The sequence below is a fragment of the Chaetura pelagica genome, unplaced genomic scaffold (assembly GCF_000747805.2).
Source record: "Chaetura pelagica isolate M959 unplaced genomic scaffold, ChaPel_1.0 scaffold470, whole genome shotgun sequence".
Taxonomy (NCBI): Eukaryota; Metazoa; Chordata; class Aves; order Apodiformes; family Apodidae; genus Chaetura; species Chaetura pelagica.
The window spans coordinates 646,694-660,794 of record NW_009951911.1 but is presented as its reverse complement, the minus strand read 5'-3'; the positions used below and the strand labels follow the sequence as shown (position 1 = coordinate 660,794).

Sequence of the window (14,101 nt, the reverse complement as noted above, 5' to 3'; positions counted from 1 at the left end):
CCCGGCTGCCGAGCTGTGCTGGGAACAACCACCTTCCCTGCCCGGGCTGCCAGCACGGCCCCTGCCCCTGTGTCCTCGCCACGACGTGGGCTCTGCTCTTGCTTTGCTTTATAGGCTGAGTGCTGGGGAAACTGAGGCAGCTCCAGCCTCTGCACTGGTGTGGACTGGTGCTGCTTTGGAGAGATCCGCATCGCTGAGGACCCGGCTGGGCTCGAGCTCAGCCTCAGGGGCCACTTCCCAAGCCTCAGAGCTGCCAGGGGGTAGGAGGGAGAGTAATTAGCACTTGGCCAAAATACCAGGTGCTGCCGCATCGCTGTGTTAGACACAGGGAGGGCTGGGCTGGGTGGGAAGGTGCAAATGCTAAAACAGCTTCAGGTGTGAGATCGACTTTGGGCACTGCACCTCCTGGCTCTTCTGTGGTGATGCTGGAAGGGTGTGCTGGTGCCTGTCACCACTTGGCCTTGGGAGGACTTGCTGCTCAATGGGCAGCTCTGTGCTCACTGCTGCTCAGCAGTGTGGTGCCCCCTGCTCCCTCAGTTGGTGGGCACCATCTGTCCAGCCTTGGGCTCACAGCCAGCATCTCCTGTCTTCTGCATCGGGACCTCTCTGTCCAGCTCTGTCCAGTGCCTAAGCAGCCTCTGGAGTGGCTGAGCTCAGCTACATGCTCTTGGGAGGCAGCAGAAAATGACCAGGACTGGAGGATCATAGGACCACAAGATGGTTTGGACTGGAAGGGACCTTAAGGATCATCTAGATCCATCCTCTGCATGGGCAGGGACACCTCCCACCAGCCCAGGCTGCTCCAAGCCCCATCCAACCTGCCCTTCAACACTGCCAGGGATGGGGCAGCCACAGCTTCCCTGGGCAGCCTGGGCCAGGCTCTCACCACCCTCATACTGAATAATTTCTTCCTAATGTCTAATCTAAATCTCCCCTTTTCCAGTTTGAAGCCATTACTCCTTCTTCTATCTCTACCTGCCCTTCTAAAAAGTACTATATACATATAAAAAATAAGGGCTTTGCAAAAGCTCAGGTGAGCTTGGTAAGGTCTGGATTTTGATGCCTACAGGAGTCAGGAGCTTTCCTTATCATAGTTGCAAATGCTTTTGGCTTCTGTTCTAGATAAAACTGGGATTGTCTCTGAGGAACCCAGTCATGACAGGAAACTTCCAAGCTGCCTTTGCAACCAAGCCTGAGAGCCCTGTGGTCACCAGCTGATCCACAGACATGCTGTGGCCAGTGAGTGCTCAGTGATGGGTATGTCTGGCAAGTGGCTCAGCTGGTGCTGGCATCGTGTTGGCCCCTTCCCTGGCACAGCAAACTGAAGGCTGCAGTGGTGGAGGCAGAAATAGTGCCTGGCTGTGTTGGTCTGGGAGCTGTAGAGTGCACGAGCCATGTGTGAGGATCACACTAGACCTCAGACCCTCCTGACTTTCTCCCCTCTCATGGCAAAGTCCTCAGAGATGTCTTATCTGCTACATCTCCTGGGTCAGTTCTTTGGTTTCTCTGTGGTGTTACTCACTGTTTAGCCATGTCCCAGTGCTCACCAGCCTCAGGTCTCTGTTCTCTTGATCACCAGTCTGACATTGCAGTACCACAAATTACCCTAATTTATCCTCACATAAAATGTTGGCAGCCCAGAATCTCCTGATCTCACTGCTCCACCCAGCTGGTTACATGGCAGGGGGCAGGGGGGACAGTTCTAATTCACCTCTTGTAGGGTGATTTCCACCTGTGCCAAGGTGAGGTGAAAGCTGCTCCATGGCAGATGCACAAAATTATTCCTCTGCAGTTAAATAGTGTAGGATTTTCGTAGAAAATCTGGGCACAGACACGAGAAGTCTTTCTGGCTAATGCAGAAGTTCACACATCCCAGTAAAGTTCATTAGAGGGTAGGATTTTCGTAGAAAATCTGGGCACAGACGTGAGAAGTCTTGCTGGCTATTGCAGAAGTTCAGACATCCCAGTAAAGAGAGTGAAGGGGAGAACCTGCCCTGAGTGCTCCTGCAGGGGTGAAGCTGCTGTCACACGCTGCTGCTTTAGCCCTGGCAGGTAAAAACAAGTGCTGTCAGCCAGGTGAGATAGTGGTTGTCAGCTTTGGTGTGAGTGACATGATCTTTTGCCCCACTCTGAGTGGGGGGTGACAGTGTGTCCCTTCTGCCTGATGGCTTGTCTTGATCTGCTCATTGCTCCCCCTCACAGCCCAGGTTTAGATGACATCCCAAAGCACCTGGACAGTGTGGTTCTATCCTGGCTTATGCTTGAAAGGAGGTCGTGGTGAAGTGGGTCTCAGTCTCCTCTCCCTAGTAACAAGTGATAGAAAAGACGAAATGGCCTCAAGTTGCCCAGAGGAGGTTCAGGTTGGATCTTGGGAACAATTTCTTCCTGGAAAGGGTTGTCAGGCCCTGGCCCAGGCTGCCCAGGGCAGGGGGGAAGTCCCCATCCCTGGAGGGATTTCAAAGCCCTGTAGATGTGGTGCTGAGGGACATGGGTTAGTGGTGACCTTGGCAGTGCAGTGTTAATATCTCAGGGATCTTAAAGGTCTTTTCCAACCAAAACAATTTGATGATTCTATTCTTCTATGCCTGGTTGTTTAGTGTGGCTTAATGTGCCTCCCAAACTGGTGCAACACCAGCCCATCTGAAACAGAGCCTGTTGCTTACATCTGACCAGGTGATCTGCACTGCTGCAGAGTCAGACATCAGGCACTGAGATTAATCTCCAAAAAGTGCCAGACTTGTGTGGTTCTGCACAGCTGTTGATAAAAGGATGGTCTCCTGGTTTTTGAGGCCCCTTGCCTCATCCAGAGCAGACGATGGAGCAGCTCTGGAGCTGAGCCAGGCCTGGCACAGAAGATGCTGTCTGCAGGGCTCTGGATGTGTTTGCTGTGAAGTTGTGGTACGTGGGATGTGGAGCTGCAGGAGGGAGGAAAATAATCTTGTTTTTTGGCAGCCCTGGGTCTCTCTTGCCCGTGCTCAGTGAGGTCTTTGGCTGCAGAACAGTCACCTCTCGTTCCTCATTCTGCTTAAGTCTAATAGTGATTTGGAGAAGTGTGCCTGAGGTCAGTAAGTGTTGCAACTGGGCAGAGTGTGGTGCTCAGCTCCATGGTGCAAAGCACTCTGAAAAAAAGTGTGGAAAGGATTGCAAACTCTCTCACATGTCTTAGTCATTAACTGGGGGACTGGGATGCTGGGTCTGTCTAGATGGGCAGTGCAAGGATTTTGCTTCTGAGGAGGCTGGTGCAGGTCCCAGGCTCTGTGAGCAGGTGCTGCTGTGCTGACCTGGAGCATAAACTGCTCTTTGTCTCTCATGTGGCCTGCTGGGCTCTCAGTATGTTCCTGCATATGTTGTGGACTAAAAGGGAGTTCCAAGCAGCTTCAGTCTTATCTCAGGTTTTCTGTGCCCAGCTGTGAGATACCACAAGCCCACGTAAACCCAGGACAAACTTGTTTTCATGGCCTCTCCCTACAGAAAATCCATCCCGGTGTGTGGCAGGAGGTCTTGCTGGGATGTGGCTTTGCTGGGGCTGCATCTCTGCTGCTGGGTGAAAGTCACCTGCCAAATCACACTGAAGTTGTTAAAACTGCTTGGAGGCACCTGCAGCCTTCCCATGGTGGATGGAAGAAAATCAGCAGCAAAAGGGCTTGAAATTCTCTTGTGACAAGCGTCAGATGAGCTTCACCTAGAAACATCTTTTCTCCTCTGTATACTTAGGGGCAGCTCAGAGGAAGGTGTCCCTGCTGCAATGTCTTGTTTTGGGCAGATGGAACCTGTTGTTTGGGGCAAACAAATCCTCTTCCTTCACTGCTGCTGTAAAGGGGAACACGTGCCCTGGGAGCAAAGAGGAGAAACTGACTCCAAAGCGAGCTGAGCAGTTTGTCCCTGAGCCTGATGGCAGCTGTGCTGGCTGTGGAGCAGGGAGTGAGGGCAGGATGGGGGCAGGAATGAGGAAGGCAGGAGACTGCCCACCAAAACCAGGGCTGGTGGGTCCCAGAGATGGGGTCTGCCAGCTTTTGTGTTTGGAAAGAGTTGTGGGACCGAGACAAACTGTTCAGCTGTATGTTATTCCTGGTGAGGGATGAGCACAGATAGAAAAGGGAGCACTGGGCTCCTGTGCCATCCAGGCTCGGGCATCTCCACTGCCTGGGCTGGCACAAGGATGCTGCTGGATGTTTCTGCCCTCCAAGGAAACTCCTGGACCAGGTTGGGCCCTCCTCCTGGTGCCGGGGGAAAAAACAGGCTCTGGAGAAACACACTTTGTGTCCTTTTAAGGCAATGCAAAGGCTGGGAGTGGAAGGATCGGGCTGGAAGGGAGGGATTTGGCACTGGCTGCAGTGGTGGAAAGCCCAGCCTGCTGGGCCTTCGGAAGAGACTTCCCGGTGGCTGCAGTCACAGCCCAGCACAGCTCCCGGGGGCCCTGGGGCAGCACAGCCCGTCCAGCCCCTGCTCCCAGCACAGCCCCTGCTCCCAGCACAGCCCCTCCAGCCCCTGCTCCCAGCACAGCCCGTCCTGCCCCTGCTCCCAGCACCTTCCACAGCCTGGTCTGTCTGCCCTGTGCTGGGACCCTCCCAGGAGCTGCAGCAAGGATAGAGCGAGTCCCTCGAGCCTGCCCTGCCTGCCCTGCCTGCCCTGCCTGCCCTGCCTGCTGTTACAACCAGCTTGAGATCAATTTCCCTTTTGTGTTTCCTGACAAAACACTCTTAGCCAGGGACAAACTCAACTTCCCCTACACTGGAAAGCAGAGAGATCTGCCTGGTGGTTCTGCAGTGCCTCATCCTCCCTCATCTGCCACCTGATACAGCCCCCAGCCCCATCTGTGCCCCCCAGACAGCCCTAGTGGGGGATCAGGGATCCAGAGATGGTTGGACTTGAGGATCTTTCCAATAAAAACGATGTTATGGCTCTCTGGTTCAGCTGCCCCGGGAGCTGCAGGGAGCAGGCTCAGAGGCTGTGCCAGGCACTCCCAGTTCCGGGTCCTTCCCTGTGGCTCCACAGCTGAGCTGAGGGCAGGGAGGAGATCTGTGTGCTGTGGGGTGGCACACAGCGTAGTGTGAGGATGGTGCTTGGGTTTGGGGACCTTGTTCTGCTGCTTTAGCTGTTCAGGATTCAGGAAGCACAGTGCCATGCCCACAGCAGGGGGTGCCTCTGCTGCTGGTCCCCACCTGTGAGTAGGAGAGAGAATTACAGAAGTGTTGATTGAGAGAGGCCTCTGGAGACCTCCCAAGCTGAAGCTTTTGCTCATTGACCCTTCTCATATTCTGCATCATACATGACTTTTTCCCCAAATTCTCTTTAGGTCTTGAAAGGGACAGAGGACATTGGGCACCCCCAGAAGGTGTTTTATTTTCTTGTCTTTATAGCAGTCCTTGGTTGCTGTTAGATCCTCCTTGTGGTCCAACTCAGCCAGCTGCCTCCTTCAGCATCTTTTAGGACTTTGTTTCTTGAATGTCTTGAGGTTTATGTTGGTCCTATCTTCAAAAGCATGAAGGCCCCTCTGGGTTGGATCTCTGCCACTTGTGTTAGCTGCTCACAGTATTTTGGACTTACCTGCAAATCTCCAGATCAAGGGGCCTCTTGATCATAGAATCATGGAGTCATTCTGGTTGGAAAATACCTTTAAGATCACCAAGTCCAACCACAACACAACTCTACTGAGTCTGGTGTTAAACCATGTCCCTCAGCACCACATCTATGTGGCTTTTAAACAGCTCCAGGGATGGGGACTCCCCCCCTGTCCTGGGCAGCCTGGGCCAGGCCTGACAACCCTTTAGGGAAGAGATTGTTCCCAAGATACAATCGAAACCTCCTCTGGCACAACTTGAGGCCACTTCCTCTTGTTCTAGTCACTTGTTCTTTGGGAGCAGAGCCCGACCCCCCTGGCTCCAACCTCCTCTCAGGCAGCTGCAGAGCCAGAAGGTCTCCCCTCAGCCTCCTTTGCTCCAGGCTGAACATCCCAAGTTGCCTCAGCTGCTCCTTGTAAGACTTGTTCTCCAGACCCTTTCCCAGCTCCATTGCCTTTTCCTGGACATGCTCCAGCCCCCAGTGTCCTCCTTGGAGTGAGGGGCCCAAACCTGGCTCATTTTTCATCAGATACATTTCAGGAAAGAGGAGAGAGAAATCAAATTGTTTATGTCCTGCCCAGGAGCTGCATGGTAGCTTAGCTTGGTATTCAGGTGTTTGCCCTGCACACAAGCCTGTGTCCCTGGGGCTGCTGATTTTCCATCCTCCCTGACTGCACCTCCAGTCCTGGAGGACCCTGAGATGCTGGAGCAGAGGGTGAACCTGTGAGCAGTTGTCCAGGTGAGGCACAGGGTAATGATGCTATGGGGACCTGGTGCCAGAGCCCACTGTGTCTGGGGTCAGCTGCTGCCCTTTGGGCAACCCTGGCAATACCCCTGCCCCTTGGTGGCAGAAATGGAAGAGGTGTTTGGGGAGGAGAAGCTGGAACTGTTTCCAGCTGGTGTGGCAATCTGTGCACTCCCCAGCACCAAGGCTTTGGTCACCCTGGCACTGCTGTGTTGCCCTATTAACAGGATTGGGATCTAATGAGGTGCCAGTGCCATGGGTACCTCTGTGAGCGCCATCTCCCACCATTGTCCCACTTCCTTCCTTTTCCTGGCACAGAAAGGAGCTGTGAGGTCCCACAGCTTCTGCTGCTCCTGACTGGTCAGGAAGGCAGCTGATGCTGCTGGGTGCTGTAAGGGTGGGTCCTGTGGGCATCCCAAGTTCTGCTGATTCTGCTGGTTACCCTGTGGATCTGTGCACACAGCAAACAGCCATGGGTGGTCTCCACACGTGCAGATGTGGAGCAGCCTCTGGAGCTGGGGCAGCTCTGCCCCATCCCTGCCCTGCCCTGACACTGCCTCTGCCTGTGCTTTTCCTGCAGGATGCCAAACTGGGGAGGAGGGAAGAAGTGTGGTGTGTGCCAGAAGGCGGTGTACTTTGCTGAGGAGGTGCAATGTGAAGGCAACAGCTTCCACAAGTCCTGCTTCTTGTGCAGTGAGTACCAGCCCTTCCCTCACCCTCCTGCCCTGCTCCCCTGCTCTCTGCCTCCTGGATGCCCCGTTGTGTCCTGTTTATGGGCCATGTAAACACTCCATGGGATCCCTCCTCCATGTGGGAGCCATGTGGCAGCCTTGCTGCTTCTCTCCAGACTTGGAAGTTAGTTCTGCTGAAGGAACATGGATCATCCCAGGACACCAGGGGCCAGCCAAGATGTCAGGGCTGGCCTCAGCCAGCGCCCACGCAAAGCCTTAGTCTGTCCCCACAGCAGGGAAAGGACAGGCTGAGTTCTCTAGACTGTCTCCAGATGTTCAAAATTAGAGCATGAGACAGGGGCTCTCCAAACAGCAGTAGCAGGAGGTGACACATCCCGGGGGTGATGATACTTTTAGTCTTCTCAGTGGCTTTGCCACACTACAGGGGTGGTTGGGCCTTGGGAGCTGGTGTGGGATCTGCCCCTGTGTCTCAGGGGGTGATGGGAAGATGTGATCCTGTCCTAGCCCTTCTGCTGGTGGGAAGTCCACTGTGAAGTGCTAAAGTATCACCTCCAGCCTGCCTGCAGATCTGCAATTGTGGATATTGGGTGTCTCTGTTGTGTGTTTGGACCCAAGTGTCACCTCCAGGGAAGGACAGCAGAACAGGATTTGGCTGTGTTTTACCAGGTTTCTGTTCCCTTGAAGATGGTCCCATAACAGAACCAGTGGTTCCCCTGTGCTGCTCTGGAACACATAGAGGAGAGCACCTCAGAGCTGTCCCTGCCCAGGGTCCTATGGAGCTTTAACACTTTCTCAGCTGGTCCCTGTACCTGTTCCCAGTCTCACCATCCCCCTGCAGCAGGGAGCACAGATGTGATCTTTTCCAGCCAGGCAGCAAGCAGAGCTCAGGCTGTTATCAGGCACCCAGGCAGAACCAGTCTCAGCACATATTCCAGCAGGGAAATAGTGTTCTCATGGGGCTGATCCCTGCTGTGCTCCCATGTCCACCTGGCAAGGACACTGGATCCTTCTTGGCCAGCCTGCGAGGGAAGCTCTGATGGTTGCAGGTGTGAGGGGCTGTTGTTGTGTCTCTGCTTCCTGTGCAGGGTGACAAGGAGGGCTGGCATGGCTGGTGGATCTTACACGTGGGAGTTTCCAGGCTGGAAACCTTGCTTTGGCTGTGGAGGACTCAGAAGGGAAGTTGCAGGGAGGCTTTTGGGGGCGGGCAGGGGATGACATGCTGTGTCCTCCTTGCTGCCCTGCTCTGCAGCAGGAAGCTGTGCTGCTGCTGCAGCCTCAGATAAGGAGGGTGGGGAATGTTACCCTCATCTTCCCTCTGCCACTGGCTTTTACCATCTGAGACCATGTCAGTGAAGGACCTCAGTGTGGGAACTCAAGCTCCATGGCACTGCATCCATCTGCCCTGTCCTGCAACCCCTGTGCACACAGCTGGATTGCATAGGGAAAGCTTCTGCCCCAGGGCATGGGACAGGCCTGCAGGAGCCATGGAGTCAGACAAAAGGCTTTGCTTCCAGAAGGGAATACCAGGCCAAAGCAGGGAAGAAGATCAGCCTGTGTCTGCTCATGAGAGCAAGTCACCAGGGATTGGTCTGGAGCTGAGGACAGCCAGGGCTCCACTCCTTGGGCTTTGCAGATGTACATAACCCCACTCCACATGGACCCTGACAGTTCTGCCTGTCCTGGCCCTGGGCTCCCCAGTTCAGGCTGTGGTTTTCATGCCAGCCCACAGTGTTTCCCACTGTCCCCAGTCCTACCCCACAGGTTATGGGTGATGCTGAGCTGCATCCTGTGTTCCCAGCCTGTTCATAGAAACACTGAACAATTCAGGTTGGAAAAGACCTTTAAGAACATCGAGTCCAACTGTTTATCAGCCCTGCCAAGGCCACCACTAAACCATGTCCCTCAGCACCACATCTACATGGCTTTGAAATCCCTCCAGGGGTGTTTCTTTAGTGCTGCATTTGGGCCTTGTCAGGGAGCTTGAAGCCATTACCTTTAGTGGAAAAACAACAAATGCTTGGACCTGATCTGCCAAAAGAATAGCCAAAAAGGAGACAAACCTACCGCAGAGCATTAGAACTGGAGATTGGCTGAGGGAGTGACTTGGTGATTGACTTGGTGGCATCGATCCAGCTGAGTCAATAGCACAGGGCAGGAATGTGCTGTAATGAGGCTGTTTGGCCACTGAAAGTGGCAGCAGCTCATGTCTAATTGTTTTGTGGAGCAACTCAGCTGCTCTTAGACAAACAAAGGGTCCTTAACTCGATGAGTGCAGGGCACTGGAATTCCTGCAATGCAGAAACCCGGGAGCTGGGGGTGATTTCTAGGAAGCAGATGAGGAAAGAATTTTTCCGTGGCTTCTCAAAGTGTCTGTGGCTCGTGCAGATGAGGGACTATGAGAGTGAGAGCTCTAAACCCACCCAGCATGGTGGGAGAAAAAGACAGATGCCACTGAAAGAATTCACTCCCACCCCTAGGAAAGGGTCTTTAAACCTGCCAGCAGTACAAGTGCCCAACTTCCCATCCTAGGGTATCTGTCTGAACACAGTGTTGCTCCTGATGAGCTCCAGGTAATGCAGAGACAACCCCAACACCAGCTTGGCAGCAACAGGACCAGTTAACCACTGCTGGTCTTTCTCAGTAGGGATGCATGGTCCAACCTCAGCTCTGGCCATGGTGGGACTGGGGAGCTGGTAGCCAGGAGATCACTGCCAGATCATCCTTAGATGGAAGGAGACATTTCCCTTTCCACCTCTTCATCCCAGCAGCTGCAGAGAGACTTCTCCACAGCCTGGGAGCAGAAGCACCATATTTAGTAGCTGGGCTGAAGGGAGAGGCTGCCTCTGTCCCCTGTGGCTGGTGCTGGAAGAGGGGGCCTCTGCTCTCTCCATCCCTGCCATGCTGGTCGGGGCCAAGGACCCTCCCTGCTGCTGAAGAGGCCAGCAGGCTGCTGGCAGCCTTGACATTTAAGGTGTGTAAGCAGGATGGGGGAAGACTGAGGCAGCTGTAATAGGATTTGTTTTTTGGGGCTGGCTGCCAGAGCTGTGGACTCTGCCCTGGGCGTCTGGATCCTGCACCGGAGCAGATAAACACCAGAGATCACTGTGAGCATATTTGGGTGCTGCTCACTTCCCTCTCGGGCTTGCTGGGCAGCTTGTTCCAGGAAGGGTTTGGAAGCCCACGAGGAGGCTGAGATCACAGCTGTGGTGGGAGTCAGGAAAACCTAAAAAGCAGGAGAAGAGTCTGTGTGGTCTGAGGCAGCACCAAGCTCAAGCTCTGGACGGGCTCAACTGGGGCCCTGGGCCTGCTGCTGGCTGCTCCACTGCATCTTACAGCCCATCCTGATCCCCAGGGCTTGAGCACCTGGGGGACGTGAGGCTTCTCACCTGTGACCACCCTGTGCACACACAGGCATGGCCCAGGGGTGACACAGTAGCACAAACTCTTCCGTCGTGGTCTCAGGGACTGGAGAGGGATCTGTGCACAAAGTCATGTGCCAAACCAAGGGCAGAGGCTGCAGGTCCTGCTCTGTCCCTGCACAAAGGACACTGACATTCCTTCCCCTGTGCCTGTCCCTGAGGATGTGCAGAGACCTCCAGGGACCTCCATCCCAAGCTTGTCAGTCCTGCAGGGATCTCTGGGGAAAGTTCAGCCCCCTGGTTTCAGAGCATCTCCAGGACACCAGCACCAGGGGTTAACAGTTTTTTCTCAGTACCACCCCCACGGCTTTGTGTTGCTTCCTTTTAAAGCCAGAGGCTGTTCTGGTTGTGACCCTTATCTCGGGCTGCTTTGCTGTTCTCCCTTGAGCTTGTCTGGGGTTTCCTCACTCCTTCAGAGCCCAGCTGTGCTTTCCCTTGTGAGGGCTTGTTTTCCCCAGCTAATTAGTGAGCACAGGCTAATGGCACGGCCCTCCCCTCTTTCCTAGTGGTCTGTAAGAAGAACTTGGACAGCACAACAGTTGCTGTGCATGGAGAGGAGATCTACTGCAAGTCCTGCTACGGCAAGAAGTATGGCCCCAAGGGCTACGGCTACGGGCAGGGAGCAGGGACCCTGAGCACTGACAAGGGGGAGTCTCTGGGCATCAAATATGAAGAGTGAGTTTCAGTCTTGTTTTCCAAACTGGGGCTGTTGTGGGCACCTTCTCCCCCACATCCGGCCGCTTGAGAAGCTTGGCTGTGGAGCCCGTGCTGAGCTTCCAGCAGCCTCTGCTCTGGAGCGTTCCGTGGGCTGCCCTGCCTCCCTGCTTCTCGGGGGGAAACCTGCTGAGCCCTGTTTGCAGAGTGGGATGGGGCTTGATGAGACATGTCCCTGTTGCCTGAGCGTGCTGCCCACCCCTCCCTGCGTGCAGCCCTGAGGCTGAAGTTTCCATGGGCCTCCACCTCGTACCTAAAGCTCCAGGCCCTTTGAAACTGGGTTGGGGTTTGGGATCCCACAGCTCTCCCCTCCTCCCTCTTGCATGTGCAGCCCTGATCATGAACTCCCTCCCATCCACAGGGGCCAGCCCCACCGACCCACCAACCCTAATGCATCCAGAATGGCCCAGAAGGTTGGAGGCTCTGATGGGTGCCCTCGCTGTGGTCAAGCGGTGTATGCGGCCGAGAAGGTGATTGGAGCTGGAAAGGTAAGAAGGGGGAAGGAGTGGACAGGGCAAGTACATCCCACAAGTTGCTTTGTGGCCGGGAAACCTTTGGAGAAGGTCTTGACCTGATCCACAGGATGCTGCAGGCTGGGCTTGAGGTCTGGTGGCCTTGTTCACCTGGAAACCTGGCACCAAAGGAGAGTTGGGCATGTCTGGAGACCAGGTTCTCCAGGTTCTCCCTTTTAGAAGGGAGAGAAATATATTTTATACTAAGTATTTGGAGCACTGCTCAGCAGAGGTCACAGTGGACATCCCTGCTGCTGGGTGTTGGCAGGATGAGCAGTGATGTGGGCCATGGCCACTGCCCCCACTAACTGAACAAGTGCAACATCCAGTGAACCTTCTCCACCTTCTGCCACAGGCTGAGATGCCACAGCCCAAATCTGGGGCAGGGAATGAATTCCAGTGGCCAGCACTGCCCACAGGCAGGGCAAAGTGGTTGGAGATGTGGGTATGGGCATTTCTCTTGGGCTGTTCTGCTGGAACAGGTCTGCTCAGGGTCAGGTGTAAAGGACACTCCACAACAGCCCTGGTCCCTCCTATGTCAAATTGATAACTTGACCAGGATCCTTGGTGTCCTAAGCTGTGGCCCAGCTCTGGGAAGCCTGGAAAGGCATGGGGATGTCTTCTCTGTCAGCCTGGAACCCTGGGTGAGCTCCCTGCCCTGAAGCAGCCTTACACCTGAGGTGGGGCACAAGTGCAGAGCTTGCCAAGGTCAGGCTCTTGGCCTGGTGCCCCAGGGGATGGGATGGCCATGCTGGGGAAGCCTCCCTGTCTCACTGGTGGCGATGGGTCACCCTTGCTGTGCTCTGTCCTCTGGGGTTTCTGTTTGTCCTCTGTCCCCAGAGCAAGGAAAGGGGCATGGAGCAGAAAGGGTCTCCCAGCTTCATCACACCCCAGGCTGGCAGTGCAGGGACTGGTGATGGACATGCTGGGGGGCAGCCCAGAGTCAGAAGCCAAACTTACCCTTAGAATAATGATCTGAGCTTCCTGGGAGGCTTCTGGGGTCGATGTTTATGGGGAACCAGAGCTGGCAAAACAATTACACTCATGCAAACTTGGAGAGGATTCCAGAGCATGTATTTCATGGGCTGATGTTTGCGGGATGACTCCATCTGCTCCCTCCTCCTGCAGCCCCCTAATTTCACATTTTCTTCCAAAAAAGGTTTCATGTTTTCTGAAGTGTTTATTTAAATTCCTCCATGAGCAGCTCTGGCTACTCTAGGTCTGCCCAGAGGCTGTGAGCTCATTTATCCCCAGGGGACTGGAGGAGCCGTGGGGGGGTGTTATTTTTAAACACTGGCTGATTTCTGCATTCTTTGTATGCGTTTGCTGCCTTCCTTGGAGCTGTAGCTGTGTAGGGGCTGGTGTCCCAGCCCTGCTGCTGACACAGGGCAGCAGTGGATCTCATCTGGAGAGCTTGTGGGATTTATCATGCTGCTTCAGAGATGATGATCACCAAAGAGGGGATGATTGCTCCTTATAAATTATTGTACAGATTATTGTTCAAATTACATCTGTCAGTGGGGGTGAAATCCTTCTGAAACTAGATGAACATGGCAGCAGTGACAACACCTGATGTTTCCTCTCTGTATCTTCCCCTGGGGTCTGGGAGAGCTGCTCACTCTTCCTAGAGAGCAGCTTTCACCCCGTTGAGACCTCTTTGGGTCAGAAACAGCAAAGTGTCCCCCTTTGATAGCCAAAGCATCCCTACCCTGTCCCTGGGTGATGTCTGACCCAGCTCTGCTCCTGCCCCACAGTCCTGGCACAAGTCCTGCTTCCGCTGTGCCAAGTGTGGCAAAAGCCTGGAGTCCACGACCCTGGCAGACAAAGATGGGGAGATCTACTGCAAAGGTGAGTGTCACCTTCCCCCTGCCTTGTCCTGCACTCTGAGGGTGAAGGTAGGAGGTGAAAACCTCTCTGCAGGGAACCAGGATGGGCCTGAGGTTTGGGGCCTGAGGTTTTGGGAGGTGGTGGCTTTTCCTGCTGCTCCTGGGGCCTCTTTGTCCAACAGATACAGCAAATCCTGTCCTGCTCGGGCAGTGCTGCTGTGAGAGGAGCACCTGGAGAGGAGTCTGCAGCTGCTGCTCTTACCTGTCTCTCCCTTCCTGTCCTTTGCAGGTTGCTACGCCAAGAACTTTGGTCCCAAGGGCTTTGGCTTTGGGCAGGGTGCCGGGGCCCTGATCCACTCGCAGTGAGGCAGCAGGGCAGGCTCTGCACCCGCTCAGGGCTCACCCAGACCCGCTGTGCTGCCCGAGCCCTCCTGCCCGCAGCGAGCACCTCAGCGCCAGCACCAGCCTCCTGCTGCTTCACAGCACCAGCCCCTCTCGCCCTGCCCAGCACACCCTGGAGCTGTGGGAGCCCCATCCTTGTCCCCATCAGGTCCAGCTGGTTGGGGTGCTGGCGGGGGGACAAACCACCCCCCCGCCCCAGCCGGGCCCCCTGGCCCCCAACGTTCTGCCCC

The 14,101-nt window shown here is 54.9% G+C and overlaps 1 protein-coding gene across 2 annotated transcripts; it reads left to right on the top strand.

The window, feature by feature from the left end:
- The first annotated feature begins 6,885 nt into the window (after positions 1-6,885).
- Positions 6,886-13,974, top strand: CSRP1 (cysteine and glycine-rich protein 1). 2 transcript variants are annotated; one of them, XM_009994191.1, is made up of 5 exons: positions 6,886-6,999; positions 10,924-11,092; positions 11,493-11,619; positions 13,398-13,491; positions 13,759-13,974. In XM_009994191.1, the coding sequence occupies exons 1-5, from the start codon at positions 6,888-6,890 to the stop codon at positions 13,833-13,835; spliced, it is 579 nt and encodes a 192-aa protein (XP_009992493.1). In that variant the 5' UTR covers positions 6,886-6,887; the 3' UTR covers positions 13,836-13,974. The 2 variants fall into 2 exon arrangements, with proteins under 2 accessions (XP_009992493.1, XP_009992500.1); XM_009994198.1 differs by having other exon boundaries at positions 6,888-6,999; positions 11,493-11,601; positions 13,759-13,835.
- The last annotated feature ends 127 nt before the right edge of the window (positions 13,975-14,101 follow it).